Below are 27,133 nucleotides of genomic sequence, written 5' to 3' on the forward strand. Positions count from 1 at the left end.
GTCTATTAAGTCTGCAATTAAATAGATTTGCAAAAAATGTAAAGCAATGGCACTTTCTCCCTGTGCAACTGGGAACTCATAATTATTTTTCATGAAACTGTTTCATTAACATGTAATATTTTTATTGTTTTTACTTAAGTGAATCAGTTAATACCTACTTAAAATGTCTTGTTTTTAACTTTTAATACAGTAAATATTGATATAATCCACGTGAAGAAAAGTTCTTTGGGGTCTTCAGTAATTTTTAAGGGTGAAAATAAAGAGATCCTGACATCAAAGTTTTTGGAAATTGCTGCTCAGTGGATACCTGCATTTCCCCCTCCTTGTACCCCCAGTCTTACTCCTCTTGGTAAGGTGCTTCTTTTGTTGGTGTTGGGGATGGAACCCAGGGCTTCATGCATGCTAGGCAAGTGCTCCATGACTGAGCTATAACCCCAGTCCTGGCCCTACTTCTCTCTTCCTAAATCCTACCCAAGTCTTCCTTTCTAGTCTTTCTGATTCCTCCCCAGTGGTGGAACGCATCTAGCTCTCCAGTTCCACTCATGATTAATTCTTTCCTCCAAGGTAATAAAATAGGGAGGGATAATTAGGGGGTAGGAATGTTGAGGCTTGGGGGGGATCAAAGGTATGCGAGCTGGGTGGGGCACCTCTTCACAGCTAGGCTTTATGGTTGGGGTGTGTGGGTGGGTGCATATTGTTGATTCTACACTCAAACATCACTCTATCCATCTAGGCCAGGGCTGTTTGGGAGTGTGACCTTGAGAGGCATACACATGCTGAAGGAACAGTCAGAGAAAACAAAGAGGAGAGAGAGAACTAAGAACAGCTTGAGACCAGAGGGAGGGTGGGGAGCAGGAGGGAAGGCGACAGACACACTTAGGAGCGGCAGACGGAGCTGAGTTACAGACAAACACTGAGAGAACAGAGAAGACCCTCCAGGCAAGGGCAAGGAGGGGGTGAGAGACTTGGGCGCAAGAACCAAGGGCTGGGGCCCTGCTGCATCAGGCTGATGAATTCTGTTACTGTTCCACCCCCAGATTCTCTCTCTAGGTGTGTTTGTTTACTGGTCCCTCCCTGTCATGCTTAGATGCTCTATCTCAGGGTGCAGATCACATTCTCCCTCACTCCTGAGCCTCTGTCCTACCATGGACATCTCCAGCATTTTCCTCTGTGTCCTGTTCCTCTGTGGGGCACTGACTAAGGGGTGGGCTGGGGAATCTTCAGGGAGCAATGGGCTGGGTCAGGGACTGGCAGAGGAACCTGAGGGCTGGAAGGAAGAACAAGCTGGCAAAGGTAAGAAGAGAGCTGGGGCAACTTTGGGGAGACTGGCCTCAGCCCAGTCTAGTAAGGTGGAAGAGAAGTTTCTTTTCAAAATTATTCCTTGCTGCATCTTTCACCTGCCTCTTTATCTCACCTCTTGCTTCTATGCTGGGCTCCTTCGTCTGATCATGTCAGTTCCTATTTTCTTATCTTTCTCCGGTGCTATCTACCTAACTTTTTCACTGCCCCCACCCACCTCCTCAATGCTCTGGCTTTTTGTGTCACTCTTTAGGTTTGTCTCCAATTCTCTTGGCTTCTATTTATGTCTGGGTGTCTCTAAGTCCCTGTATCCCTCTTGCCTTTGCCTCTGTTTCTTTTCCTGCATGGTTTTCCCTACTTTCTTCATCTACTTTTCTACTTCTGTCTACCTCTATTTCACGGTTCCTTTCTCCCTCCTTTGTGTGCAACCTCTGGGTGTCCCTCTGCCAGATCTGGGCTCTGCTTTTTTACCTTCTCCTCCCTACCCTGATCTCTGCTGACTCAACAGGTCTCACCAGTTCAACTGCCCACAATCGGCTCCACTGTTACACCTGTAGCTTCGCCAAACCCTGCTATCCTATCTCCACTGAGTGTCAGGATGATGAAGTTTGTGGCATCACTACTGGCACCTCAGGTAAGACTCTGGTCCAAAGGCTCTTCTCCAGGTTGCTCCCTATACCCTCCTTCCTGCCTTTCCTGCTGTCTCTGCCTCAGCATTCGTCCTTTGTCCCACAGACCAGAATGAGATCATCGAGCGGAAAGGATGCCTCCCAAGGGCCCAGTGCATTCTGCCGGGCCATACCGCTTACTGGTTACGCTCCTACACTCTGAGGCACCACTGCTGCGAGCAGGACCTGTGCAATGAGGCCACCTTGCTGCAGCAGCTCCCCAGCCTCCTCCTCACTGCCCTGCTCCTCCTTGTGGCCAGCTTTGCCTGGTGAGGCCACCTCCTTCACTAGCCTCATGTGGATCTGGAGCCCTCAACCCAGGACTCCTCCATCATCACCAGGACCCTGGAACACCTGCACAGACACTTTGGAGATATATCCAAGAACCTGACTTTATACAGAGACCTCAGACTCCTGCCCAGCAGACCCCTTCTAATGCTGATTCCTATAGGCATTATTCTAGCTCCAGCAGGCACCCATCCAGAGTCCAATCTCTTAAGGAACACCTCCTCTGTGTCTTTCATCTCTTCTAGATGCCTGGTGCTGATGCCCTCGCTTAGCCCCAAGGACCCTGCAAGGCAGCTATTTTGAAGGAGCTCTGTGGGTCCTAGGCAAGGGGATGAAGGGCACCAGGTATAGCGAGGAAGTCTTGTTGGGAAAGATGTAACTTGATAGGTGAGGAACTCAGGAAGGAGGGGTCTTAAGAAACTATAAAGAGTATATTTAAGACTGGTGTTATGGCTCAAGTGGGAGAGCACGTGCCTAGTAAGTGCAAGTCCCTGAGTTCAATCCTCAGTACTGGAAAAAAAATGCATTTAATAAAAGGGCTATCTGGCAGCCTGATAATGTACTATGTGCAAGGTGTTGTGTGTTTGTGTGCGTCATGCAGGCATGCGCAGGTGTGCACTCTAAGAATGAACTATAGCTGCTTGTTGGGTTGGGCTGGAGTGTTGGAACCGGAACCACATGTTCCTCATTTTTCATCTGTGTCATTTTCATCTTCCTTCCTGCCAATATCTGAGTTTAAGCTGCTGCAGTGTGAAGGCTGTAAACAAGACTTCTGAGAAAGTGCTTCTCCAGTGAGGCCCAAGCTTGAGCCAAGACTCAAAAGGACACTGATGGAATTGCTTGTGAGGGTGTGGCCTGGAGTCCAGCTCATTTCTGCCTGAGACTAGGGGCTGGACATATTGGCAGCATCAATGCCCTCCTGACTACACCAGCCCAGACTTGTCCACAGTTGACACAGTACAGCATTAACCACCCCGGTAGGGAATTCAACCGCCAGCCCCTGTGACACTCCCTCTGCCCAGGAAGATAGGGTGTGACCCCTGGGCCAAGGGAGACATTGCTCCCAGGGAGTCAGAGGCAGGAGATAAGCTGCTCACACCAATGGAGAGCCACAGGGAAGCATGTGTGCCTAGGATAAGGAGGGGTGTGTGTGGGGGGGATAAGCACAGACACCCCCATTCTGAATGGATTCCCTCCCCTTTCATCTGAGGAAGTCTAGGGGTTGATTAAAGTGCTTGTTCCTTCTCAACTTCTGTTCTTTATGAGGGTGACACTTAGGGGGAGAAGAGGTTTGGCTTAATTTGGAACCATGTTGAATTTCTTTCCATTTTCTCTGTCCCTCAATTCTCCCACTTTGTTCTTCGATTTTTCTCTAGCTCTCTGTCCATATCTTTTCTCTCATTCTAACTCCAATCCCTTCCCTTCTTTCTCAGTTCCACTCTTTATCTTTAGGTTCCCTTATGACTGATACTCCCACCATTGCTCAAATCTGTGGATTTTTCTGTCTCCAGCCTACCCACCCTTACCCCTCCAACCCCCAACAGCTACCGCAGGTTCCCCTCAACTCCATAGTACTTTATGCTCAGGGCCATCCCTCCATTGACTGCTTCAAGACAGGAGACCACATCTTTTCTAGGGTACATAACAGAATAATGCTAATCCCTTCCTTCAGCAGCCCCCACTCCCACACCCCACACAGGTTGTGGCTGCTGGAGGCCAATTGAATTGTAAAGTCACACTTTCAGCATTTCTACCCCTTGCCAAGGTTTTCAGGGAATCCTTCAGGTGCCAGATGGCCAGGGAGATAGCAGTTCACACTTTCAGCAGCAGATGTCACCAAGATCACTTGGTCTTGTGGACTGGTGGGCTGTGGGGTTTGTAAACCAAGGAGTCAGATTAAGGATAGCTCTATTCTCCACCTTCTCAGGAACCAGGGCCCCATCCCCAATCCAACCTCAATGCTTTCTTTCCCATCTACAGACCCTATGGGATTTAAGCCTCCTCCCCCCAACCCCCCTATTGTTCCTCACCTGAGACGGGCCAAGTGGATGTTCTCATAGACCTGGATTTCAGGTTTGAAGTGAGAAATTGAAGCCTCTAGGCAGAAGCAGCCATAGGTATAGAGAAGTCACTAGATAACTCAGAGCTATGTTCCTTTCCACACCTCCCATAAAGAAGAGATGAGATGGGAGGTCACTCAAGTGACCTCTTCTCTCTATGAAAGAGGACTCACCTCTGTTCTGAGCCCCCTGGACCCTCCGCCTCCAGAGCACAATGCCAAGGGTCAGGATGGTGAATCCCTGGCCCACTGCGAGCAACAGCATCAGAATCCAGGGCACATCCCAACTCATGGAAGGGGCACAGAGGGTGGGAGAAGCATCCATGGAGGCTATAGTAAGGGTAAGACAAGAGGCAGAGGGAGGATCAGTGAGGGACCTTCTCCTTGTACTCTAAAGAAAAGCTTCCCCTGCTAGTCTGGTGGGTTCTTCCCACCAGACTTCATGAGCTTCCCTGCCCCCAATATCCATCACTCCACTTTTTTCCTTTCCCGGCTTCTACCCTGGCCCCATGAGCCAAAATTGGGAATATCAGTACTGTCCTGCCCACTTGTCCAAGACATAATCATAGTAATTCATCTTTTTTTTTTTTTTTGCAGTACTGAGGCTTGAGCTCAGGGCCTTTATGTTGAGCCACTCTACCAGCCCTTTTTGTGAGGGGTATTTTTGAAATAAGGTTTCACGAACTATTTGCCTGGGGCCAGCTTTGTACTGTGATCCTCCTGATCTCTGCCTCCTAAGTAGCTAGGATTATAGGAGTGAGCCACTGGTGCCAAGTGTAATTCATCTTTTTAAGAAAAAAAAAAAGTACCCTCCACTTGTTCTTCTTTCATTCATTCACTCTCTAATCCTCGTTGAATCTCACCACCTACCAGGCACTTTTTGTTTGTTTGTTTTTTGAGATAGGGTCTCATTAGGTAGCCAGACTGGCCTTGCAAGCACCATCCAGAGTCCTGGGATGACAGGCATGAACCACTATACCTGGCTTTACAATGGCCTTCCCATTGTAGAACAGTTATATATTTTTTTCTTTCTGCCTTTAGTATCACTGAGTCATTATAACACTAGTTCATATATCTTTTCTTTAAAAAACAACTCCCTCCAGTAATAGTCCCTATTTTCTTCTTCTCTGCTATGGGAGGGCCACAAAAATCATTGAACAGCCTATTTCTAAACAATAGAATAGTCCATCAAAATATATGTCTTGGCTGCTGGCCTATCCATCAGAAAGCTGGTTTAACCAACCCCTTTTCTTCCTGTTATGGATTTGATCAGTGAGAGAGAAAAGGCCTTCTCCTACAGGCAATGATCTGTTCCACAAGAGGTTACCCCTAACCTGCCCTGCTTCACCTCCTGTCTTACCGCCTCTCCTAACTATGAGGGATGTGACAGAGGGAACAACTTTTTCTATCTCCTCCCTCAGTTTACCTGCCAGGCTAAAGCTGACTTCTTTTTTCTGAGGAATGAGGCAGCGGATGATTCTTGGTCTACGGCCCCTGTGCCCAAGAAGCCCCTCCATAGGGCACACCAAGAGCAGGGCAGCCCCATCACCCCAAAAGTACTGAACATGTCCTCTCACAGGACCCTTCCCCTCCAACCAGTTCACAGTGTCCAGACGTCTGGCAGGGACCATAGAGCACAGGAGAACAGAGCAGGAGGCTCCATCTGTAGCCTTCGCAGAGAACTGGGATCCTGGGGGGTGGGGAGAGAGACTCTTCAGTTCTTTGTGTGGGCTTCCCTAGTTCCCAGTGGTCCCTGGTCTTCATACCCCCACTCACCTTTGAGCACAGAGACATCATATACCCTCCAGTTCTGGTACTTGTGATACTGATCTACCACAGTGCACCAATACCGGCCAGCATCTTCTTCCTTGGACCCCTTTAGCCATAAAGAATAGTTTCCCAGGAGTTTGAGCCTGGAATCCTTTCCAGGTTTCTCAAGGTCTGGAATTGACTTGGCCACTTGGACTTGGGCCACCAGGATGGTGGAGGAGCCTGCTGCCGGACTGTGGAACCAAGACAGGAGTTCCTCCTCATGTTGGGTGGGTGGTGAGGGACATGGAAGCTCCACTGCCTCCCCCAAGGCCACATAGATGGCCTGGATAGTGTCTGTGGAGAGATGGTTGTATGAGGCCAGAGATCTTCATCACATCAACAAGATCCCACTTGACCTCCAAACCCTGACTTCCTTCCCCTCTAGGGTCCCCCAGCACTAGCTTGGCTGGTGAGCCTATTTCTCAAGTGATAGTTACAAAGAGAAGTGGAGAGAGAGTAAAGGCTTTCCTTCCCTTTCCTCTAGCCAGTGAGAGAATCTGAGGGCAAGAGAGAAGAGGATGGAATGGTTGGCAAATAACCGTATCTCTTTAAACATTTACTCTTCCATTTTTATTTTCTAAGGGAAACTGTAAGCCAGGATGATGATGTACACCTATAGTCCCAGCACTCCAGAGACTGAGGTAGGAGGATCACATAAGCTCAGGAGTTCAAGACAGCCTGGGCTACATAGTGAGAACCTGGCTTAAACAAACAAACAAAATAAATAAATAAATGGAAACTGTACATAACCTTGACCCTCATTGCCTCTGGATCTCCCTCATATTTGAGTCAGGGAGAGGTCAAATGAGGTAAGTTTTTCTTTTTGAGTCAGATGTCTCCTCCAGGCCTCTAAGGGGAAAGAGCAGCAGTACCTCCCCAACCTTTAAAGAATCCCCTACCTGTCTGCCCCTTACCTGTAACAGCCTGGGAGGGCCCACATAGGAACAGAAGAAGGAGGAATGAGACTGCCATGAGGAAAGCCTGCCAAGTTCTCTTGTTCCAAGACCTGATGTTCCCAGGGAGGAAACAGGACATAGATAAAAGCCCACACTCCCTGGGCAGGAACCACATGGGCCTCTGCAGGGAATGAGAATGCAGAGAAGATAAAACCTGCATGTTCAGGGTAAAAAGTGACAGCCACCTTTCAGTCCTGGAGTTAGGGGAAGGACCTGGTCCAGGTCATTCCTGTGTTAGAAGGGGTTCCAGCTGTTCACCTTTAGTCAATCAGTCTAGAAGTTCATTATGGGGCTGGTGGAGTGGCTCAAGTGGTAAAACACTTGCCCACCAAGTGTGAGGCCCTGAGTTCAAGCCCCAGTATCACCAAAAAAAGGAAAAAGAAAGAAAGAGAGTAGAAGTACATTCTGTGGTCTCTCTTTCACTTGTAAGTATCATCAGCTATGAACCAAGGAGAGCATATTGCTCTCCATGGAATACAGCACAAAACTGTATATTCAGGTCTTCAAATCCTTAAATGATTTAATGACTTTCTGTGTGGCCGTCTGGCATACCACAGACTGCTCCCAAACCCTTGAGGAATGTAGTAAGCTGTTATTCAAAGAGAAGGATAGCAGGGAACTAGATTATTCATGGATTCAGCACTTTGCATCAGGCAGGACTCTTAAGCCAGATCTTTGTACAGTTCTAATGGTTTTTTGTTTTTTTTTTTTTTTCCTTTTAGTTTTTGAACTCAGGGCCACTCCACCAGCCCTTTTTTTGTGATGGTTTTTTTCAAGATAGGGTCTCGTGAACTATTAGCCATGGGTGGCTTGGAACCATGTTCCTTCTGATCTCTGCCTCCTGAGTAGCTAGGATTACAGGTGTGAGACACCAGCGCCCAGCTTGAGACAGGGTCTTACCATGTAGCCAGGCTGGCCTCAACCTCACAATCCTCCTTCCTGGGATTACAGATGGTGTACCACTATGCTTGCCTTCAGTTCTTTTTCTTTTCTTTTTTTGCAGTACTGGGGCTTGAACTGAGGGCCTACACCTTGAGCCACTCCACCAGCTCTTTTTGTGTTAGATATTTTTGAGATAGGGTCTTGTGAACTATTTGTCTGGGCTGGCTTAAAACCATTATCCTCCTGATCTCTGCCTCCTGAGTAGCTAGGATTACAGGTGTGAGCCACCAGTGCCCGGACCTACTTTTAGTCCTAATATTTTTTAATGTGTTGCTTATTTTTTTTAAATGCTAAACAAGTACTCTACTACTGAGCTACATCCCTACCTCTATTTTTTTTGGGGGGGGGCGGGTATTGGGGCTTGAACTCAGGGCCTACACCAACCCTTCTTTTTGTGATGGGTTTTTGTGAGATAGGGTCTTGAGAACTATTTGCCTGGGCTGGCTTCACACCTCCATTCTCCTTATCTCTACCTCCTGAGTAGCTAGGATTACAGGCATGAGCCACCAGCACCCAGCTACATCTCTACCTCTTAAATTACTTTTTAAAAAATATTGTTGACTTATTTGTGACCTTGCACGCATTAGACAAGCACTGTGCCACAAAGCTACATTCCCAGACATTAAACTATTTTCAGTGAACTATTCCACACACACTATATATGATGTACAACTACATAATGGATAAATAAACCATGACAATGGAACACCGGACAGCAAAGAGAACGAACAAACTACAATGCCCTACCAAAAGACTGAATTTTCACAAACATAATCGGAGTAAAAGAGGTTAGACACACTAGCAAGCATGAGTTCAAATAACCAAAAAAAAAAAAAAAAATCACACCCACACCCACACAAGTTGAGTGCTAGTGGCTCATGCCTGTAATCCTAACTACTTGGGAGGCTGAGATTGGGAGATCAAGGTTCAAGGCCATTTTGGGGAAATAGTTCTCAAGACCCCATCCCCAAAATAACCAGAGCAAATAAGACTGGAGGTGTGACTCAAGCACTAAAGTGCATGCTTTGCAAGTACAAAACCCTGAGTTTAAACCTCAGTCTCACCAAAAGACTGCTATAATCCTAACACTCGGGAGACTGGGGCAGAAGGATTAGGACTGTGAGTCTGAGGCCAGCCTGGCTATACAGTAAGATCCTATCTCAAAAAAACAAAACAAAACAAAAGCCAAACAGGAACACAGAGGGTTTTCTGGATGCTATAGTGATTTGTTCTTGATTCGGGTGTAGATTTCATGGGCCCACTTTTTGTATATATGTTTACTTTAACAAAAAGCTACAGTTTAACTAGGTGAGGTGGTGCACACCTTCATCCCAACACTTGGGAGGTGGAGGCAGGAGGATCCAGAGTTGAAGGCCAGCCTGAGCTACAGCTACATAACCAGACCGTTTTCAAAAAAAAAAAAGAAAAAAAAGAGCCAAAAGGATTTTTTGTTTTTGTTTTTGAAGACAGGGCCTCACTGTGTAGCCACAGTAGGACTTAAACTCTGGATCCTCCAGCCTCTGTCTGCCAAATGCTGGGATGATAAGCTTGTGCCACCACACTAAACTTAGAGTTTATATATTATGTAGGTGTAAGGTATTTAAAAAAAAAAAAACCTGCATGTGTTAAGAAATAGAATATTAGTATCTCAGTCAAATGTCCTTTATGAATGGTAACCACCATTCTAAATTTGCTTCCTCCTCCACTTGCTTTAAGTTTTATATTTTATACAATGATTTCACGTTCTATGTATTCTTACGTGGGTCCCCCTCTCCCATTCAATATGGTTTGTTTTGAGGTTTTTCCATACTTAAGAGTGATAATTCATTTTCTTTTTACCAGTATTTCACACATGGCAATAATAATGTACTGTTTTCCTATCTGTGACCATGGTGTAGCTCTCCATTTATTCAAGCCTTGTTTTACTTCTTCCAACTTTTTATAAGTCTTCTTTACAAAAATTTTGCATTCTTGTATTAGATACATTTCTAGACACTTTTATCTTTTGCAGCTCTTGTCAAATGCTCATAATCTTTGCATTTTTATTATCGATCGAGAGTGTGCTGATATTAAGAAATAGAGGAAAAATGACTTAATTGTGCCTAATAATCTTTTAACTCTGCGTTCCAAACGTCTCAGACTAATTTCTGACCATTGCTGTACCCGTAGGTCCAACTGCGCGAAACTTCCTAAGTGGCGCTGAAAATGTCTCTACAGGGCACGAGGCGGAGCCTTACGTGATGACGTCACGGTCACGCAACACCACAGAGGCAGGGGAGGGCGGGGCCGGCAGGGGGACTTGCTGCTGGGAGAGCAGCGGCCCAAGCCGGTGCCATGGCGAAGCTGCTGAGCTGTGTCCTAGGCCCCCGGCTCTACAAAATCTACCGGGAGAGGGACTCAGAAAGGGCCCCGTCCAGCGTCCCCGAAACTCCAACTTCAGTCACTAACCCCAGTTCCAGCTCCTGGGTGAGTCGAGTTCCCCCCCTAGTTAAGAACATGGTACGGTCCAAACCTTTTGCGGCCTTTGCTCCCCAGAAGTGCCCATTATTGGAAATAAGGGGAGCCTGCTTGTCAAGTCGGTTGTCCGAAAAGTCTGCGCTGTTTGTGTTTCCTGGGTTCCAGTCATGCCCGTAGACTGGCCGCCTCCTCTCTTTACCTCTGTTTGATCACCTCTTTCTCATTCCGACTACCAGTACTTGCATTTTTCTCTTCGCGTACCCCCCCCCCCGTCTGTTATGGTTCATCCCGGTCCCAATTGAGTCTTAAATCCTGGAAGAGACCCTGCACGGATTGGGGTACCGGTGGATTTTGCTGTCATACTCCCAATTTCTTCTTCCTCAGTACCTCTTGGTTCTCCCCCGGCTCTGTTTATCTTTTCCCTTTAACCTATCTTGAATCTCATGTGTCCGTTGGTCTTCCTCTCACCTCCCAAACCTAGCCTGAAGACCCCCAGGGTCAATGCATTCACAAAAGTGGGTGGTGGTAGACTGTGCCCCTAAACAATCTCTTCCTTTTTATTGGGAGTCTCAAATTATGCTTAATAACCTCTACAAACGGCCCACCCCTAGCCACGTACAAAATAACACTACTCTTATTTCTGTTGCTCTTCTTTTCCTTTTAGAATTGTCATGAAGTCTTTCCTTTTTTCCCTAACCCGTCCCTCCCTGTGCACTCGACTACAACTGGGTTGTGGAAAAGGAGCAAAAATCTCCCAATGCTGCTTTCACTTTTTTTTTTTTTTTTTTTTCAAGTCCAGCTCCCTGTGTTGGTTCTCATGGTCCTGGATGGGAAGTCATGCTCAGGGTTAGGGTAGAGAAGAGAGATTTCTGTAGAAGGTAGGGATGTCCCAAGAGAGATAGCCAAGGAAGCTAGAACCAGAGGACGCTTATTGGGGCTTCAGAAAAGAGGAAGGACCAGTCAACTGGGAGGTCCTTAATGGGCCATCTGTTTTTCAGGATACGTACTATCAGCCCCGTGCCCTGGAGAAACATGCTGACAGCATCCTGGCACTGGTAAGTCTGCCCCAGCATCTGTAATTCACTACATCTTTTCAGACCCAGCTGCTTCTTGAACTTACTCCTTTCAGCCTAGGGGAAGGCAACACCCCTGAGGGCGAGTGATGCTCTGAGCTCTGCAGCAGACTTTTCCATCACACACACACACACACACACACACACACACACACACACACAGACACACACACGTCTTTGGTTTGTAGCATGACTTTCTCTGGGGCAGCCTGAGCCCTGAGGAAAACATGTTTACTCCTGGAACCATCTGCAGGTATTAAGTCCTGCAGTCCTCAGTGACCTGTCCTCCTTGGCAGCTAACCTCTTTGGCAGGAGAGACAGCTATTGTCTCTGGCAGGGTTCCTATGGTGACGTTTGCTCATCTCTTGGGGACCAGGCCGGTAGACAGAGAGACTGACCTTTCAATATGATGAAATTATGTCCAGAGATGATTTGAGGAATAAAATAGAACATGCATCTAGTTTTTCCAGACTCCATTACACTCTGATGCACTAATGTTAAGCAAATTTTTGAGTACCTACTGTGTGCATGGTGGCATGCACATAGTTGGTACTTGATATGGTATTTCTCAGGTTATCTACCTTGCTCAGAGCACAGGCCTTGAAGTGGCAGACCAGTGTGCATGCATGCATGTGTGTGTATTGATTGCTTGTCCCTGTCTTTCTGCTACAGGCTTCAGTCTTCTGGTCCATCTCTTACTACTCCTCTCCCTTCGCCTTCTTCTACTTGTACAGGAAAGGTCAGTGTGTTTTCAAAGGTGATGGGGAAGGAAATGGGTGTATTGTTGACAAACAAGCCATCACCCTAAAGAGGAAAGGGACCTGTGAGAATGGCTTGACTTCCCTCTTTCACCAAGCGTCTTCTTCCTCTAAGGGTGGGGCTGTCCAAAAGAGAGGGTTTGGGTTACAGGTTGGGGCCAAATTGGGAAGAAGAGCTGAGAGGCACTGTGGAGAGTTTCTCATATTGTCCCTCTCCCCTGCCAGGTTACTTGAGTTTGTCCAAGGTGGTGCCATTTTCTCACTATGCTGGAACATTGCTGCTACTACTGGCAGGTGTGGCCTGCCTCCGAGGTAGGTGGAAAGGAAGCCTAGTTTGGATCTATTCATTGCTGTGTCAATATTATGAAGTTTCTACAAATCCAGTTTGGTGCTAGGCCCTGAGGGAGAATAACTGAGAATGATCTAAGGCATGATCTTTTCCTTAAGGGATGTAAATATGAAAAAACAGTTAACAGAAAAGTTTGCTATTTTCTATGAACAATGAATGTGTTGCACAACAATTCCATGCATATACATGTATATATACACTAGAGAAATTCCTGCGCATATATAAATAGTATATGTGTACAAGAATACAGCATACAACATTGTTTGCAGTAATCCTAAACTGGAAACAACCCCAAAGGCCATGAACTGTAGAAAGGGATAAATTCATTATATGGTGTAGCCATACAGCAGAACACTACACAGCAATGCAAAGTATAAATACAATTATACTTAATGCAGATGAATCTCACAAATGTAATACTAAGTGGAAGAAACTGACCACAAATGATGTATACAATATGTCTTCACTTACGTAAATTTCAGAAGGGATGCATATGTATGAGGTAAGAACATAAAGAGAACAAGGGCATGGTTATCTTGAAAGCCAGATGAGTGATTAGCTGGGGTAGGAGAGTACAGAATGGAAAGACCCCTGGCAGGAGATGGCTTTGTTCTCTTTCTTGGTCTGGATAACAATCACATGAACGTTTACTTTGCATTTTTTAAGCTGAATGTATGTTTTATGTATATGTGTTGTGTCTTTCAATTAAGAAAATAAAGGGACAAAACAAGTTGCGTGTACTGTAGGTATTGTATGGTGACAACCAGGTGAAGGTGGTGCTTGGAGAGGGGTGGTGGGCTGCGGTATGTCTGGCTGGGTGAGTACCTCCTGCCTGAGGTGTTTTGCCCCTTGTGATCTCTGCTGGACTGGGCTACCTCCTCAGAGAGGACTTCCCTGACCACCCTTCTCAAAATAGCTATCACTACTCAATTTGACTTGATTTTTAATTTTATTTATTAAAAAATACATAAAAGTCTGGAGAACAAAATACCAAAAAGAACTAGAGGGTTCTGTTTTGTGATATTTGCTTCAGATGCTTTTTGTCAATACAATACTAAAGCACTGTGGTCAAGTTGGAGTTACCATTGGAATCTTCCCAGTCCCACATTCTTCTTCTCCTCAGAAGTAACCATTGTCCTTTGATGTGATTTTTCTGGTCCGTTGTTTTTTTGTTTTGTTTCATTTTGCTTTTTGATGGTGGTGATACTGGGGTTTGAACTCAGGGCCTCACACTTGCTAGGCAGGTGATCTACCACTCAGGCCACTCTGCCAGCACTTCTTTTTGTGCTGGGTATAGGATCTCACAAATTATTTGCCCAGTCTGGCTTTGAACCATGATCTTGTTCTTTGCCTCCTGAGTAGCTAGGATTACAGGCATGAGCAATTGGTATCTGGAGATTAACTCATTTTTCAATGAAGTTATATACTTACCTAAACTGTCATTGATTATAAAATGCATACTAATTTCACAATTTTCAAATGTTAAAAAAATACTTGTGTTATTTTATGCATTTTACATTTTTGACATAAATGGCATCACTCCATACAAATAATTCCGTAGCTTGCTTCATTTTCTTATTATTGTATTGTTTTGGGCACTATCCTTGACCATACAGAGTTCTAGTTCGTCCTAGTTTTGCTTGTAGCACTTACCCTGTCTGGTGTTTTCTTGTTTATTGTCTTTTCCCAGTTTAACCTCAGCCTCTATCACAATGCCAGCTCTCTAAGGAAGTGTGTATCTTATTTCCTGCCTGTCCCCATGGGGAGGACAGTGCCTGATACAGGATACCTGCCAGGTCAATGAGAAGCGAAGTTAGGATTTAAGCCTCTTTAGCAGTGAAAGGAGAGTTTGTGTGATCCCAGGGGGTGAGTGAAAGAAAAGAATCAGCACTGAGATTTGCTGTCTTTTAGAAAGGGAAGGAAAAAGGGCCAGGAGAGGAGCAGTTCAGAAATTGGAAGGATGCAAAGACAGGCCCAGAAAGCAAGGGAAGAAGGAATCTCGAGAGACAGGAAGGATGCTGAATGGAGCAGTTGAAGAGAATGAAGGTGAAGGAAGGATTCAATGAGGAAGTAACTATGGGCAAGAGTAAAAGACTGAAGCCATATGACAGGGTTTAGAATACATAGAAAACAAGCATGAGGAAGCCTGGCAGGAAAAAAAGAAACTGAGTGTTACCAAGGGGGAATAGTAAGGTTGTATAACAATGTTTTAAGATAGAGGAGAATGAATATTCTGCATTGTGGAAGCTTGCTAGTCTATAAAGAAACAAACTGAAGAAACTAAAGGGAGAAGAATTCTGTAGTCAGTTGCTGGATGTGGAGGAAGGAAGGTCTATTCCCCACATCACAGGCCCTCAGTTCCTGTTTCTCTCACTTCTTCCAGAACCTTCTTGCCCATCTCCAATTTGTTTCCTAAAACCTAGGCATCCAGCTTCCCAGTTTTCCTAATACTGTTTCCTGTCCTCTCTTGACCAGGCATTGGCCGCTGGACCAACCCCCAGTACCGGCAGTTCATCACTATCTTGGAAGCCACACATCGAAACCAGTCCACAGAAAACAAGGTGAGAGGTTGTATGAAAAGTTCTAGACATTCTTCCTTCTAGCAGCTTCCTCCACTGCCCCCAGAGCACCAGGCATGGGCTTCTGCCAGGAGAAGGAAGTGTACTTTAATACCTACCACTGTGGGTTTTTGCCTGCACTTTGCTGTGTCTCTTTTCCCCTCCATAAGTGAACTGTCCTTTCTGCTACTTCTGATTCTTCTAAAACAGTCCTCTCCCACTCCACCTTCCATCCTCACAAATTGTCTAAGCATAGAATCATCCACAGTCTTTCTTAGGAGAGCGTTTTCTCTCTATCACAGTAGCTCAGGTTTACAAAGGTTTATTTTTGTGGTGTCCATTGAACTCCATGCAGGCTTTGTTTGGAGATGGAACAAGATGGACAGGTATGTCTACTCCTGTGCCCAGGAGTGTAGCATGGCGCCAGCAGGGAGAAAAGCCAGGGCACAATGTCCTTTAAGTTGTGCCAGGCCTGCTGGTACTAGAGTGTGATTATCTCTGAGAAGGGGCGATGGGGCCCCATAAAGCTCCTTCCTGTTGCAAGGGTATCTGGGATCAAACAGCTATGAGCACAATCACTGCATTAATGGTTACTCCACACCACTATTTATGGAGCTGTGTAATGATGCTCTGTACTGCACCACTGTGTGAAGCATTTTGCATATTGTATATGCTCTTTATAGTCCTCACAATAACTGCGTGAGATAGCATAATTACCCTCATTTGTACATCTGAGGAAGCAGAAGCACAAAGAAGCTAAGTGACCCCTGCAGTCACGGAGCAAGGAAGTGATTGAGTCTGGATTCAAGAGCAAGTCTGAGAAAATTATGGCTAAAATTGCTTTTCTTCATTTTGTTCTGTCATTTATATTTTGTACAATTTTTCTGTTGCTCTCTCTTAGTCAAGTTATTTTTGAAAATGTCAGAAAATTTCTCTGGCAGGAAATTTAAAAAAACTACAAAATTCCTCAAAATAGAGACCTGGGAACTTTGGGGATGGGGGAGAAACACAGCAGAGTGTGAAGACACAGTTCCCACTATCCACAGAAAGCATGTGGATCAACTTGGGGTGACCAGAGGAACAGATGGTCTGTGTGGCAATGCTGGCCCCTGGCAGCAGGAGTTGAGGGGAGGAAGGTGGCCATAAGACTGGGACAACTATATCCCAGGTGCATAGGAGCCACTGTGGGCATGACTTCTTCACTTTCACTCAACCATTAGACCATCAGTTTGATCTGCTGGGAGGTTTCTGAGTCTCTAAGATAGCACCCTGCACAGGACCCTGATGGGGAAAAGATAGTGACCAGTCAATGGGTCTTACCTCCTTACTCAGAACCATCAGCCACCCCTCCTGGAGGTGGGTAAGCCTTAGATTTTTGGAAAAGCAGAGTTAGGGTTCTTGTCTGGAATAGGGCAGATAGGGCAGTCCTGATACCCATGAGGCATGTGCCTTGCCTGATTGTTCTGGTCGTGTTATTCTGTCTGAGACCCAGGAGGGTGCTGACCTCTGCCTGGTCTCTCTATGATGTATAAGTGGGCTTCTCCTTAGTTCTTTCCCCCCTTCCCTGCCCTGTTCTTAATTCCTCTTCCTCCCTTTTTTCCCTGCTTACCACAGAAGCAGCTGGCCAACTACAACTTTGACTTCAGGAGCTGGCCAGTTGACTTCCACTGGGAGGAACCCAGCAGCCGGTGAGGCTCAGTGTTTTTGCTCCATCCCTTCCCTGGAACTATCTCAGATAATCCTTATACCACCCTGTCCTCCGACCTCCATCCCCTCTGATATCCCAGTACCTGCCTTCCTGTGCCACCTTCTCATTCTTAGACTCCTACTAGCCTACTGCTCCTGACCCCTTCCTCCCCTGCCTCTTTCCCTTCCTTAGGAAGGAGTCCCGAGGAGGCCCTTCCCGCCGGGGTGTGGCTCTGCTTCGCCCAGAGCCAATACACAGGGGAACAGCAGACACCCTCCTCAATCAAGCTAAGAAACTGCCTTGTCAGATCACCAGGTGCGAAACAGCAGGGTGGAGAAACCAGCTAGGGGGTAAAGGACATGGGGCAATGCACCTGGGATTTGGTACTCCATTGTCAAATACTGTTACTGGGCCTACTGTTGTGAGCTTTGTATCATTTGTGGTGAAGAAACATTTATGTGTGAAGAAAAGAGGCTCAGAAAGGTCCAAACGAAGAACTGATATATTAACACAGTTCTGTCTCACACAGAAGGTCTCAGCCAGGCTGAGAGGGAGCAGTGCGGTTGGGCTGAAAAGGAAAAACATCTCTGTATCTGGAACAGACTCTTAACACACCATGTTGTAGCCATCCTGGCCCCTCTACTCCTTGGTTCTTCCACCTTGGTCCTTGAGTGCACTGTGCCTCTGTTTCTACATCTGTGAATAGCCTGTCTTATAGGATTGTTGAGGAAATTAAGTAAGGTGACATTTCTGAAGAGCTTCCACCTTGCCTGGATGCCTGAAAGCACATGGTAAAGCCAACTAAATCTTATGGTAGTCATGATAGTGACCACTCATATCTACAGTGGAGCAGGTGCTTGGAAATTTTTATTGCTGGTTCTAGAATACCAAACAATATACTCAGTGGTTGGTTGTTGATGGTGTGCTGGACAGGGTGGTGCAATGTTGCTCTATAGACAAAGCCTACTTCAGGATTAACTAGAAGTGGTTATTCATCCTACCACATCTTATCCGTCTAGATTAATTCATTCATTCAATAATTATTAAGTCCCTACTGTACATGATGTTCTGGATACCTCCTATGTGGCAGGTATTGAACATAGCATAGTGAATAAAACAGCCAGGTCCTGCCTCAACAAGAATTTGTGGTCTAGTTTGGTGTCTTTCAGACTATGTACCTTATCCCATTAGTGAATCATAAAATCACTTTAGTGAATTACAACCATCATTTTTTAAAGTATTGGTTATTTGGGGAATGTTATTTATTTGTTCTATTATTTAGGAACTTTTATTTTAGTTTTTGCAGTGTTAGGGAACAAACTCAGCTTTGCACATCCTAGCTGTATTTGGGGACTTTTAATAAGTTGTATACATTAACAGAATCACATTTCATAATAACTTTGCTTTTACTCCTTAGACATAGAAAGGATTATCTCATAGAGCTTTCAGAAATACATACAGACAGTTCTCAATTTATCATAGTTTAACCTGACATTTTTTTTGGGGGGTGATTCTGGGCTTTGAACTCAGGGCCTTGTACTTGCTAGGCAGGTGCTCTATTACTTGAGTCATGCCTCTAGCTCTTTTTGCTTTGGTTAATTTTGAGATAGGGTCTTGCTTTTATGACCTAGTGGGACTGTGATCCTCCTATTTTTGTTTCCTGTGTAGCTGTGATGATGCAAACCACCACACCCAGTTTTTTATGAGTTGAGATGGAGGTCTTGAGAACTTTTTGCCCAGGCTGATCTCAAACTATGATCCTCTTGATCTCTACCTCTCAAGTAGCTACGATTACAAGTTTGAGCCATCATGCCCAGCCTAACTTTTGATTTTTTGATAAATGGTATAAAAGAAATAGGTATATGGTAGAAACTGTACTTTAAATTTTAGATTTTGGGACTGGGTTATGACTCAAATGGTAGAACAAGGCCTTGAATCCAAGCCCCCATACCACAAAAAAAAAAAAAGCTGGACTTTGATCTTTCCCTGGGATAGTGATGTGCAGCACAATATTCTTTTGTGCTGCTGGGCAGCAGCAGGTAGCAGCAGCTCCCAGTCAGCCACAGGGTCACCAGCACACAATATTCTACAGCATACTCTGCAAGTAAGTTATGGTGTGTGATAGGTTAGGTGTATTAAATGCATTTTTAACTTCTAATGTTTTCAACTTACATTATTTTGGGGGGGCAGGCAGCTCTGGGGTTCAAACTCAGGGACTCACGCTTGCTAGGCAGATGTTCTTACTGCTTGAGCTACTCTACCGGTCTTTTTTTTGTGCTGGGTTTTTTCAAGATAGGATCTTGTGAACTATTTGCCCAGGGCTGGCTTTGAGGATCCTCCTGATCTCTGCCTCCTGAGTAGTTAGGATTATAGGAGTGAGCCACCTGGCACCTGGCAAATATTTTCACCTTATGATGGTTTTATCAAGACATAAACCCTTCATAAGTCGAGGAGCATCTGTATACATATGGGTGTACTGGACTACAATATAAAATGTTTGTTTGATTTTGGGGATTTTTGCAGTGCTGGGGCTTGAACCCAGGACCTTGTATATACTAGGCAAGCGGGTACATTCCCATCCCTGAAATGGGTATCTTACAAAGTTTGCAGTAAAAAGAAGTTTGAACAACACCAGCCTAGCAGTGAAAAAAAAGTTTGAAAAATGCCAGCCTAGTACATGTATTATTTCATCAAGTTCTGAAAGAAGAAAGCAAAGCTGTGAAGGTTAAGGGTAAAGCAGACCCAAGAGTCTGTGAGTGCTAGAGTTGAGACTGTCCATGAGCCCCTTTGGAACTGGGGGTTCGTAACCCATGTTTCCCACAGCTACCTAGTGGCACACACCCTGGGACGCCGAATGCTGTACCCAGGCTCCGTGTACCTGCTCCAGAAGGCCCTCATGCCTGTGCTGCTGCAGGGCCAGGCCCGGCTGGTAGAAGAGGTAGGCTCCCCTTCCCCCATCCTCTGCTGGCCCTGTTTCCCCCAGAGATGTGGCTTCTTGCCCCTCCCAACCTGGCCGTTTTGTCTCCCTTGCTCAGTGTAATGGCCGCCGGGCAAAGCTGCTGGCGTGTGATGGTAATGAGATTGACACCATGTTTGTGGACCGGCGGGGGACAGCTGAGCCCCAGGGACAGAAGCTGGTGAGAGGAACTAGGGAGCCCAAAGGTGGAGTGTGTGGGGGTAGGGCATGGAGGTTCTGGGGACCCCAGTCCTGCAGCACCTTTCCTATGGAGCCACAGTAGGGGACAGACCCATCCCTCAGCTCTCCTCTAAGGACCTCTTATGTAGGAAAACCCCATGAGAGAGAAACAGATGAAGAAAGAGGAATTGACATTCAAGATCAAAAAATGTCACCACTTAGACAACATCTGCTACTTTCAAGACATATATTTAATCCTCACAACAATCTTGTGAGAAAGGTACTATTTATATTAGTCCATTTTACAGAAGTAAAGAAGGTACAGAGTAACATTCTCAGATCAGTTAGTAGTAGTGCTGGTATTTGGATCTAGGCAGTCTGGCTTCAGTTTCCTGCATCTATGAAGTGACCCTAGAAAGAGCACTGAGCCAGGAGGAGTCAAGGAGGCTTGGTTCTAGTGCCATCTCTGCTATCTGCTTTGGGAGCCTGCAGGTCCAACCATCTCTGTGCTTCAGCTTAGGACACCATGGAACTAATTTATCTGACCACAAGACTGGAGCCAAGTGAGGGAGAAGGAGAGCAATGAGCATACCATACAACAGAAACAGTCACAGATCCAAAACTGTGAAGACAAGAAAAAAAAAAAAAAATCAAGGGCTAGTGGAATGGCTCAGGTGATAGAACATGTGCTCAACATGCAAAAGGATGGAGTTCCATCCCCAGACCCCCCAAACATCTGTAAGCCCAACCTGAGAGATCGATCTGGTGAGCTTGCAAGGAAAAATGGACACAGTGCTAGGTGATTGAGCAGTTCAGCTAGAGTCGTCTTCCTCTCAGGGCCCAGTTTGCTGAGCATTTGTAATCACTTTGCCTCTTATCTTGTGACCTGTGAAATGAGAAATTTGTAATCCCCTTGGAGAGATTAGGAACTGCCCTTTCTTCTTCCCTATAAAGCTCTTCTCAGGCTGTCCTCCGTAACTGCCCACATGGGCATTTTCAGTCCCAACTTGGAGCCTTCCCAGCCCTTCCTTCTTCTTTTCTAGGTGATCTGCTGTGAGGGGAACGCAGGATTCTATGAGGTGGGCTGTGTCTCTACGCCCCTGGAAGGTAGGTCTGGGGCTCAGCCCTCTTATTTCTCCTCCTTGGACCGGAATGTGTCCTGAGGTTCCCTGTACATCTCACACTGCTATGACCTCCCCAGGCTGACTTCCATTTTCTTTAGGCAAGGTCTGAGTCTCTCACCTTAGGGGGAAAGTCCACTTCCCATTTGCTTTGCTAGTCCATTTCCCATTTGCTATACATTCCTTCCATGGGCTGTGTCCCTAACTCATCCTGTTCCATCCCCCACCCCCTATAGTTACACATCTCCTTCCTGCTGCTGCAGAACCTTTGGCATTGTCTCTCTATTCTGGGAAGATCTGCAGTTTTTTTCCCTCTGAGTTGGAGGGTCCTTCTGCTTTCCTTCCCCTAGAGATAGAGAGGGGTGTGGCGTGGGCCACAAGGTTTCAGTCCCTCTTCCCATGTTACAGCTGGATATTCAGTCCTGGGATGGAATCATCCAGGTTTTGCTGGAAGCACGGTAAGACTCTCTCTGGAATCCTTCCTTTTTCACAGTTTTGTCTGTCTCTCTCTAGTCAGCCTCTGGCAAGAGGAAATGGGATGCCTGTTTCTGTGGGGCCTCCTACTTACGTGACCTGGGTGCTGAGGGCTGGCAGAGAGAAGCAGTGGATCTTGTTGTACACATTTGTTTTCTGGAGACAACAGCCCCTCCTACCACTCTTTTCTTCCACACCTTTATGTGTTGCACAGTAGCTGCAGGAAGAGACCACAGTACGAGGGTACAGGTACTAGGTGAACTAACCTTTGGTGTTACTCTCTCCTGCCTTTGCCCGTCCTCCTGCAGGGAGTGCCATTCCCACAAAATGAGGCCAATGCTATGGATGTGGTGGTCCAGTTCGCCATCCACCGCCTGGGCTTCCAGCCCCAGGACATCATCATCTACGCCTGGTCCATTGGCGGATTCACTGGTACCAGTCTCCCTCCCACTTCCCACTGTAGACAGATTCATGTCTCTGCCCAGGAGAGGTGGGGACCTGTACTGCTGGCTCAAGAGGCAGGTGGAGAGAAGGCTCCGGGAAGAAGAGTGAGGAAGTGGAATCTAAGTGGGCCCGGAAGAACATACCCATTTCCATATACTTCACCTCTCCTTCCACCCTTGTGCCCAATCATTAAAAGTAGACCAGTGTCCTGGGGTGGGGAAATCAGGGAGATAGAATGTTTTTGTCTGTTGTTTTCCATGCACTTCCAGGTTCTCTATTCTCTCTGGATGGTTAAGGAGAAACATAATAGGGAGAATAGGGTCAGGGATGTCGTAGGCATGAGCCCCTCTCTTTTCCTTGTCCTGGTACCAGCCACATGGGCAGCCATGTCCTACCCAGACATTAGTGCTGTGATCCTGGATGCTTCCTTTGATGACCTGGTGCCCTTGGCCTTGAAGGTTATGCCGGACAGCTGGAGTGAGTGCAGCTCCCAAGCCTGTCTTCCATGGAAGGGGTGGGCTGGAGTTGGGAGCTGTTCTAACTGGGGATGGTTCCCATTTCTGAGGGTTATAGCTTACCCTACTGTTGAGAAACAGGAGGGCTCCTTTGCCCACTACCTGTTTTCTCTCTCCATGCAGTGGGGCTCTTTATGTTGGGCAAGGGCTTTGTCTGTGACATCCCTTCACCTTTATCCAACTCTAGGGGGTCTGGTGACCAGGACTGTGAGGCAGCATCTCAACCTAAACAACTCAGAGCAGCTGTGCAGGTGAGGGCAAGCCAGTGTCTAGTGTCTCACCCCTGCCACCCACCCTACCCACCCAGCTCTGGTGGGTATTGTACAGAGAAATTCATACTAAACATTAAAGTTGGTAAATGCCCACTGCCTCACATCCCCCTAGTGACTCTGCCACCACCCCAGCTGGCCTAAAATCCTTCCCAGGCCCTCTGAGGCCCTGGACCTCCTGATGATCTGGCAACCAAAGGGTAAAGGCCTGGCACGGCAGGAGTCTCCCCCATGGTCAGAATGAGCAATGCCCATTCTTAGTTTGACTCACCTGTGGGTGAAGAGCTAGCTCAGGGATCCCCCTGTAGAAGGGGTAAAAATGCCACCAGGGCAGAGGGGAGAGCAGGCAGTTGTCATCTGTCTCTAGTGGAGCTCTTCTCTCCTTGCTGCTGTCCTGAAGGTACCAGGGTCCTGTGCTGCTGATCCGGAGAACCAAGGATGAGATCATCACCACCACGTGAGTGCCTGGGAGCCTCTGCCCTTCTTGCATCCACAAAGGCTAGGAAATTACCTCTCCCACCTCTGCCCTCCAGAAAGCCAGGTTTCCAGACCCCTCCTCCCCATTCTCCAGCCTCTCCATGGTAATTCTTCTTGCCCCCAGGATTCCTGAGGACATCATGTCTAACCGAGGCAATGACCTCCTGCTGAAGCTCTTGCAGTTTCGGTGAGAGCTGGGTTGGGGATTGGGATGGAGGTAGAAGGGGTAGGCTCACATAAATACACCAGCACAAGGAGGGAGAGGCTCAGGGTTGAGGAGTGAAACAAATTTAGTCCTGACCTCCTGTCCCTGTGCTCCTCTGTAGATATCCTCGTGTGATGGCAGAAGAGGGTCTTCGAGTAGTGAGGCAGTGGCTGGAGGCCTCCTCCCAGCTAGAGGAAGGTGAGAGGCATCTGGTGAGGCTTGTGGGTAGAAGCCTGGCAAGCCAGTGCTCACAGGCCCTCATTACTCTCCCTGTCCAGCCTCAATTTACAGCCGATGGGAAGTAGAGGAGGACTGGTGTCTGTCTGTCCTCCGATCCTACCAAGCAGAACATGGGTCTGATTTCCCCTGGAGTGTGGGTAAGGAGGGGGGATGGGAAGAACCAGGAATGGGATGGATACCCAGACGTGGTGGTGTTTGAGTGCCTCCTTTCTGCAGGAGAGGACATGAGTGCAGATGGACGGCAGCAGCTGGCGTTGTTTCTGGTGAGCTCAAGAGTGGGAAGCAGGGGAGAGGGTCCGAATGGAGGAGATCTTATATAGGGCTTGAGATAGGAAATCTGGAAGCTTTCCTAGAGTGGGTGACTGGTTCAGAAAGTGGAGGGTGGAAAAGGTATCCAGTGGTTCCCACTCACTACAGTGCCCAGTGCCCACCTGCTCCATTTCCTCTCCTTAGGCTCGGAAGCATCTGCACAACTTCGAGGCCACACACTGCACCCCACTTCCAGCCCAGAACTTCCAGATGCCCTGGCACCTCTAGGGACCACATTGGGACTCATTCTGGAAGATAGGATGGGAGGAGACATAAGGGAGGACCCCTTTATTTGTGACTCTGTGTTCATGGTGCTGTTTATAGTTTGTGGAAAGTGGGGGTCCACCCCCCTACTGTTCCTCTTGCATGTTTCCCCTCATCCATGTGGCAGCACCTAACCTTCCCCATCACAACCTGCATTAAATGAATGGATTATTCCTAATAATTAATTAAAAAAAGGTATTTTTTCTACTATCTGGCTAATTGTGTAACTCTTCAAGTGTCTAGGAAGCTAGGAACTGGTTGTGGGGAGAGCAGAGGTCCAAAAGGGGCTGTGTTCTGGAGAACCCCAACTCCAGACAGTCATCTTAACCCTCCTCATCTCTGTGCTTCAGTTCCCAATCTGAGCTGTATTCATGCAGTGGGTCCCCAAGCCCCACCCTCTTCTGGCATGCCATGCCTAGTGATATCACTGCTGTGCATCTCCCCTGATCTTCCCTTCTTCCTTTCCACATACAGCTACCTCAGGAGCCCACTCTTGCTCATAGCTTGTTTAAAAAGTGCCTTCTAGTAAACAATTTCTTTTTTAGGGGGACAGTACTGTGGTTTGAACTCAGGACCTCACACTTGCTAAGCAGATGCTCTACCACTTGAGCCACTCCACCAACCCTCTAGTATCCAGTTTCATCTACTCAGCTCCTCTATGATTTCTAGGTTCAACTTGCCAGGTGTCACTCTCAGTACCCCCAATTTTCCTTGCTCAGCTCTTATCCCCACAGGATAACAATGGCCTGCTCTCTGAGTCTCATGCAGCAAACCCTGAAGCTCTCCTCACCACTTCAAGTCTCCTTATGCCCTATTTGCAATTCAGCAAATAGAGGGCCTGCCAGAACCATACTTTACTTTTTGAACAGCTCTATTAGAACATTCTTAGGCTGAACCTAAGGAAATTGTGGTTCCCCATAACTTCTATTTCTATGCCTTGGACCTTGTGGAACAGAATGAGTCCCTGGCCACCTTCTTCCTTTCGAAACTTCTCTTTTTCAAGTGAAATACCCCCTGCTGTTCCGCACAGGGCCCATTTTATTTTTTCTGGGGTGGGGGGGGAATCCATTGTTTTGAACAATGTTCTGATGTCCTAGGTACAATCCCTGGCTAATTTCTATGTCTTCTCCAACCCCAGGTCTTGACCCTTCTCTGTAATCCTGGGGCAGAGACTGTGTCTGCCCTCATCAACTCAGCTCCTTGAGGGAAGAGGAAATCTGAGACTTAGTAGGTGATGTGATGCCAGAAATTTAGGGTTTGAAGAATAGAGGTGACCACAGCTCCAGGAGACCCCATCTTTAACAAATAGTAGGTGGAGAGCTGATACTGGTGGCCATTTCCTCTGTCCCATCCCAAGGGGCAGACAGGGTGAAAAGTATAGAGCATGAAGCTGTGAGACCAACTGCATGGATATGAACCTCATCCTCCCATTCCAACAGTTTATCTCCTGAAGACCAAGTCTCTTCAGCTAAGGGAACCTCCTTAAATTCAAATGGGGGCACTCAGCTGGGTGCCAGTGGCTCATGCCTATAATTCTAGCTACTGGGGAGGCTGTGATTAGGAAGATCACAGTTTAAGGCTAGCTAGGGCAAAAAGTTCACAAGATCCCATCTCTAAAATAACCAGAGCAAAATGGACTAAAGGTGTGGCTCAAGCAGTAGAGTGCATGCTTTGCAAGCACAAAACCCTGAGTTCAAAATCCAGTCCCACAAAAAAAATTGGGGGTACTCAGTTCCATCTCCCATACCCTGGAGATAAGAACTCCCCCTTCTTAGCCATAGCCAGTGGGGCCTCTGCAGACTTCCCTTACTACCCACTTTCCTCCTCCCATCTTCCTGCACATAGGATAGAGAACAGTAAATATCAAGAGAGGCCCTGAATTCGTGAGGACAGGGGAAACCCAACATGTGGATTAGACCACCTTACTCAGAGTTACTCCTCACCTAGTAAGACTGAGCACAGCTATGTTTATTTTTGGAAACCACCCCAACTGGGGGTTGGGACCAGCTGTTTGTCCACTCCTCACCCTATATAGTAGGGTTCCTTCAGTCCTACCAGTTTATATGCCTACCCCACAGCTGCTGGGGCTCTGGACCCTGCTGTTCTGGGCATCAGGTGAGTGCGGAGCTAGGGGAGAAGATGGAAGGAGAAAGGAAGTTAAACCTAGGAAGAAGTGGGTGCCTGGGCAGGACAACACCGTGTCCTACCCTATTCTCACTGGTCCAGGACCTACCCAGCCCTTCTTCCAGTGTGAGGTCTGGGCTGCATGTTTGGGTTGTTTTGCTCCCTGCCCCTAGGAGGGGCATGTGTTTTCTTTACAGATGTCACAAGTGCACTGAGAGTGGGGTCTAGCGTTGGGGATAGCTAGGTCCCATTCCCATTCATCCATCCACCCATCCATCCAATAAGCCACCCAGGTTCCTTCAGGAACCCAGACATTCATTTCCATTCAGGATAAAGACTTCGGTTTTTCTCTAACGGCACTCGCCCAGCAGAACTTGGCTCTCATAGGGCCCCATGGTTATGGTCCCGCCCCTCGTTTACCTCACCCTATTTCCCTAACCCTGGTGCTCAGTCCTCAGGCCCCGCCTTCTTAGTTTCGTTATGCAGCTGTTTACCCCAGGTGTCCCTTGTCTCCAGCGAGGGCACTCAGCCTGAGTGCTGTCATCTGCTGCTGTCACCATGGCGACGATTGCAACTCTGTACTTCTTTACCCTAGGAAATCCCCGCGGAACCTGTCACTATGGAAACGAACTCTTAGGGCTCTTTCTGC

The 27,133-nt window shown here is 47.0% G+C and overlaps 3 protein-coding genes and 1 long non-coding RNA gene across 6 annotated transcripts; 2 read left to right on the forward strand and 2 right to left on the reverse strand.

Annotated features, from left to right (window-relative positions):
- Positions 1 to 1,110: 1,110 nt before the first annotated feature.
- On the forward strand, positions 1,111 to 2,820 carry LOC141425654 (lymphocyte antigen 6G6e-like). Its single transcript, XM_074082545.1, has 3 exons — positions 1,111 to 1,293; positions 1,808 to 1,933; positions 2,035 to 2,820. The coding sequence occupies exons 1-3, from the start codon at positions 1,146 to 1,148 to the stop codon at positions 2,238 to 2,240; spliced, it is 480 nt and encodes a 159-aa protein (XP_073938646.1). The 5' UTR covers positions 1,111 to 1,145; the 3' UTR covers positions 2,241 to 2,820.
- Ly6g6f (lymphocyte antigen 6 family member G6F) lies at positions 2,706 to 7,127 on the reverse strand. The gene is made up of 6 exons (XM_074082544.1): positions 7,041 to 7,127; positions 6,091 to 6,420; positions 5,741 to 6,004; positions 4,489 to 4,644; positions 4,286 to 4,352; positions 2,706 to 4,122 (listed from the first exon to the last, which is right to left on the reverse strand). Exons 1-6 carry the CDS (start codon positions 7,096 to 7,098, stop codon positions 4,098 to 4,100), a joined length of 900 nt encoding a protein of 299 aa, XP_073938645.1. The 5' UTR covers positions 7,099 to 7,127; the 3' UTR covers positions 2,706 to 4,097.
- A 3,156-nt stretch (positions 7,128 to 10,283) lies between these two features.
- Positions 10,284 to 24,568, forward strand: Abhd16a (abhydrolase domain containing 16A, phospholipase). Of its 2 annotated transcripts, XM_020176599.2 has the most exons (20): positions 10,284 to 10,490; positions 11,480 to 11,536; positions 12,227 to 12,293; positions 12,538 to 12,624; positions 15,137 to 15,222; positions 16,834 to 16,907; positions 17,099 to 17,221; positions 19,730 to 19,844; positions 19,942 to 20,043; positions 21,086 to 21,149; positions 21,572 to 21,621; positions 21,946 to 22,069; positions 22,454 to 22,558; positions 22,784 to 22,847; positions 23,266 to 23,322; positions 23,467 to 23,529; positions 23,669 to 23,745; positions 23,826 to 23,924; positions 24,004 to 24,050; positions 24,241 to 24,568. In XM_020176599.2, the coding sequence occupies exons 1-20, from the start codon at positions 10,359 to 10,361 to the stop codon at positions 24,322 to 24,324; spliced, it is 1,677 nt and encodes a 558-aa protein (XP_020032188.2). In that variant the 5' UTR covers positions 10,284 to 10,358; the 3' UTR covers positions 24,325 to 24,568. The 2 variants fall into 2 exon arrangements, with proteins under 2 accessions (XP_020032188.2, XP_020032189.2); XM_020176600.2 differs by lacking the exon at positions 22,454 to 22,558.
- LOC109694575 (uncharacterized) lies at positions 20,280 to 26,966 on the reverse strand. Of its 2 annotated transcripts, none has more exons than XR_012450691.1 (5): positions 26,432 to 26,966; positions 23,137 to 23,735; positions 21,732 to 22,577; positions 20,792 to 20,928; positions 20,280 to 20,664 (listed from the first exon to the last, which is right to left on the reverse strand). It is a non-coding gene; the product is annotated as an uncharacterized lncRNA (long non-coding RNA). The 2 variants fall into 2 exon arrangements; XR_012450690.1 differs by lacking the exon at positions 26,432 to 26,966 and adding an exon at positions 24,219 to 24,345.
- Between the last annotated feature and the right edge of the window lie 167 nt (positions 26,967 to 27,133).

The sequence above is a fragment of the Castor canadensis genome, chromosome 8 (genome assembly GCF_047511655.1).
Source record: "Castor canadensis chromosome 8, mCasCan1.hap1v2, whole genome shotgun sequence".
NCBI lineage: Eukaryota > Metazoa > Chordata > Mammalia > Rodentia > Castoridae > Castor > Castor canadensis.

Coding starts and splice junctions, on each gene's coding strand:
- LOC141425654 (XM_074082545.1), top strand. CDS start 1,146: ATGGACATCTCCAGCATTTTCCTCTGTGTCCTGTTCCTCTGTGGGGCA. Junction 1,294..1,807: donor GGAAGAACAAGCTGGCAAAG/GTAAGAAGAGAG, acceptor CTGACTCAACAG/GTCTCACCAGTTCAACTGCC. Junction 1,934..2,034: donor CATCACTACTGGCACCTCAG/GTAAGACTCTGG, acceptor TTTGTCCCACAG/ACCAGAATGAGATCATCGAG.
- Ly6g6f (XM_074082544.1), bottom strand. CDS start 7,098: ATGGCAGTCTCATTCCTCCTTCTTCTGTTCCTATGTGGGCCCTCCCAG. Junction 6,421..7,040: donor GCCCTCCCAGGCTGTTACAG/GTAAGGGGCAGA, acceptor ATCTCTCCACAG/ACACTATCCAGGCCATCTAT. Junction 4,353..4,488: donor CCAGGGGGCTCAGAACAGAG/GTGAGTCCTCTT, acceptor GCTTCTGCCTAG/AGGCTTCAATTTCTCACTTC.
- Abhd16a (XM_020176599.2), top strand. CDS start 10,359: ATGGCGAAGCTGCTGAGCTGTGTCCTAGGCCCCCGGCTCTACAAAATC. Junction 22,848..23,265: donor AACTCAGAGCAGCTGTGCAG/GTGAGGGCAAGC, acceptor GCTGTCCTGAAG/GTACCAGGGTCCTGTGCTGC. Junction 23,925..24,003: donor TGATTTCCCCTGGAGTGTGG/GTAAGGAGGGGG, acceptor TCCTTTCTGCAG/GAGAGGACATGAGTGCAGAT.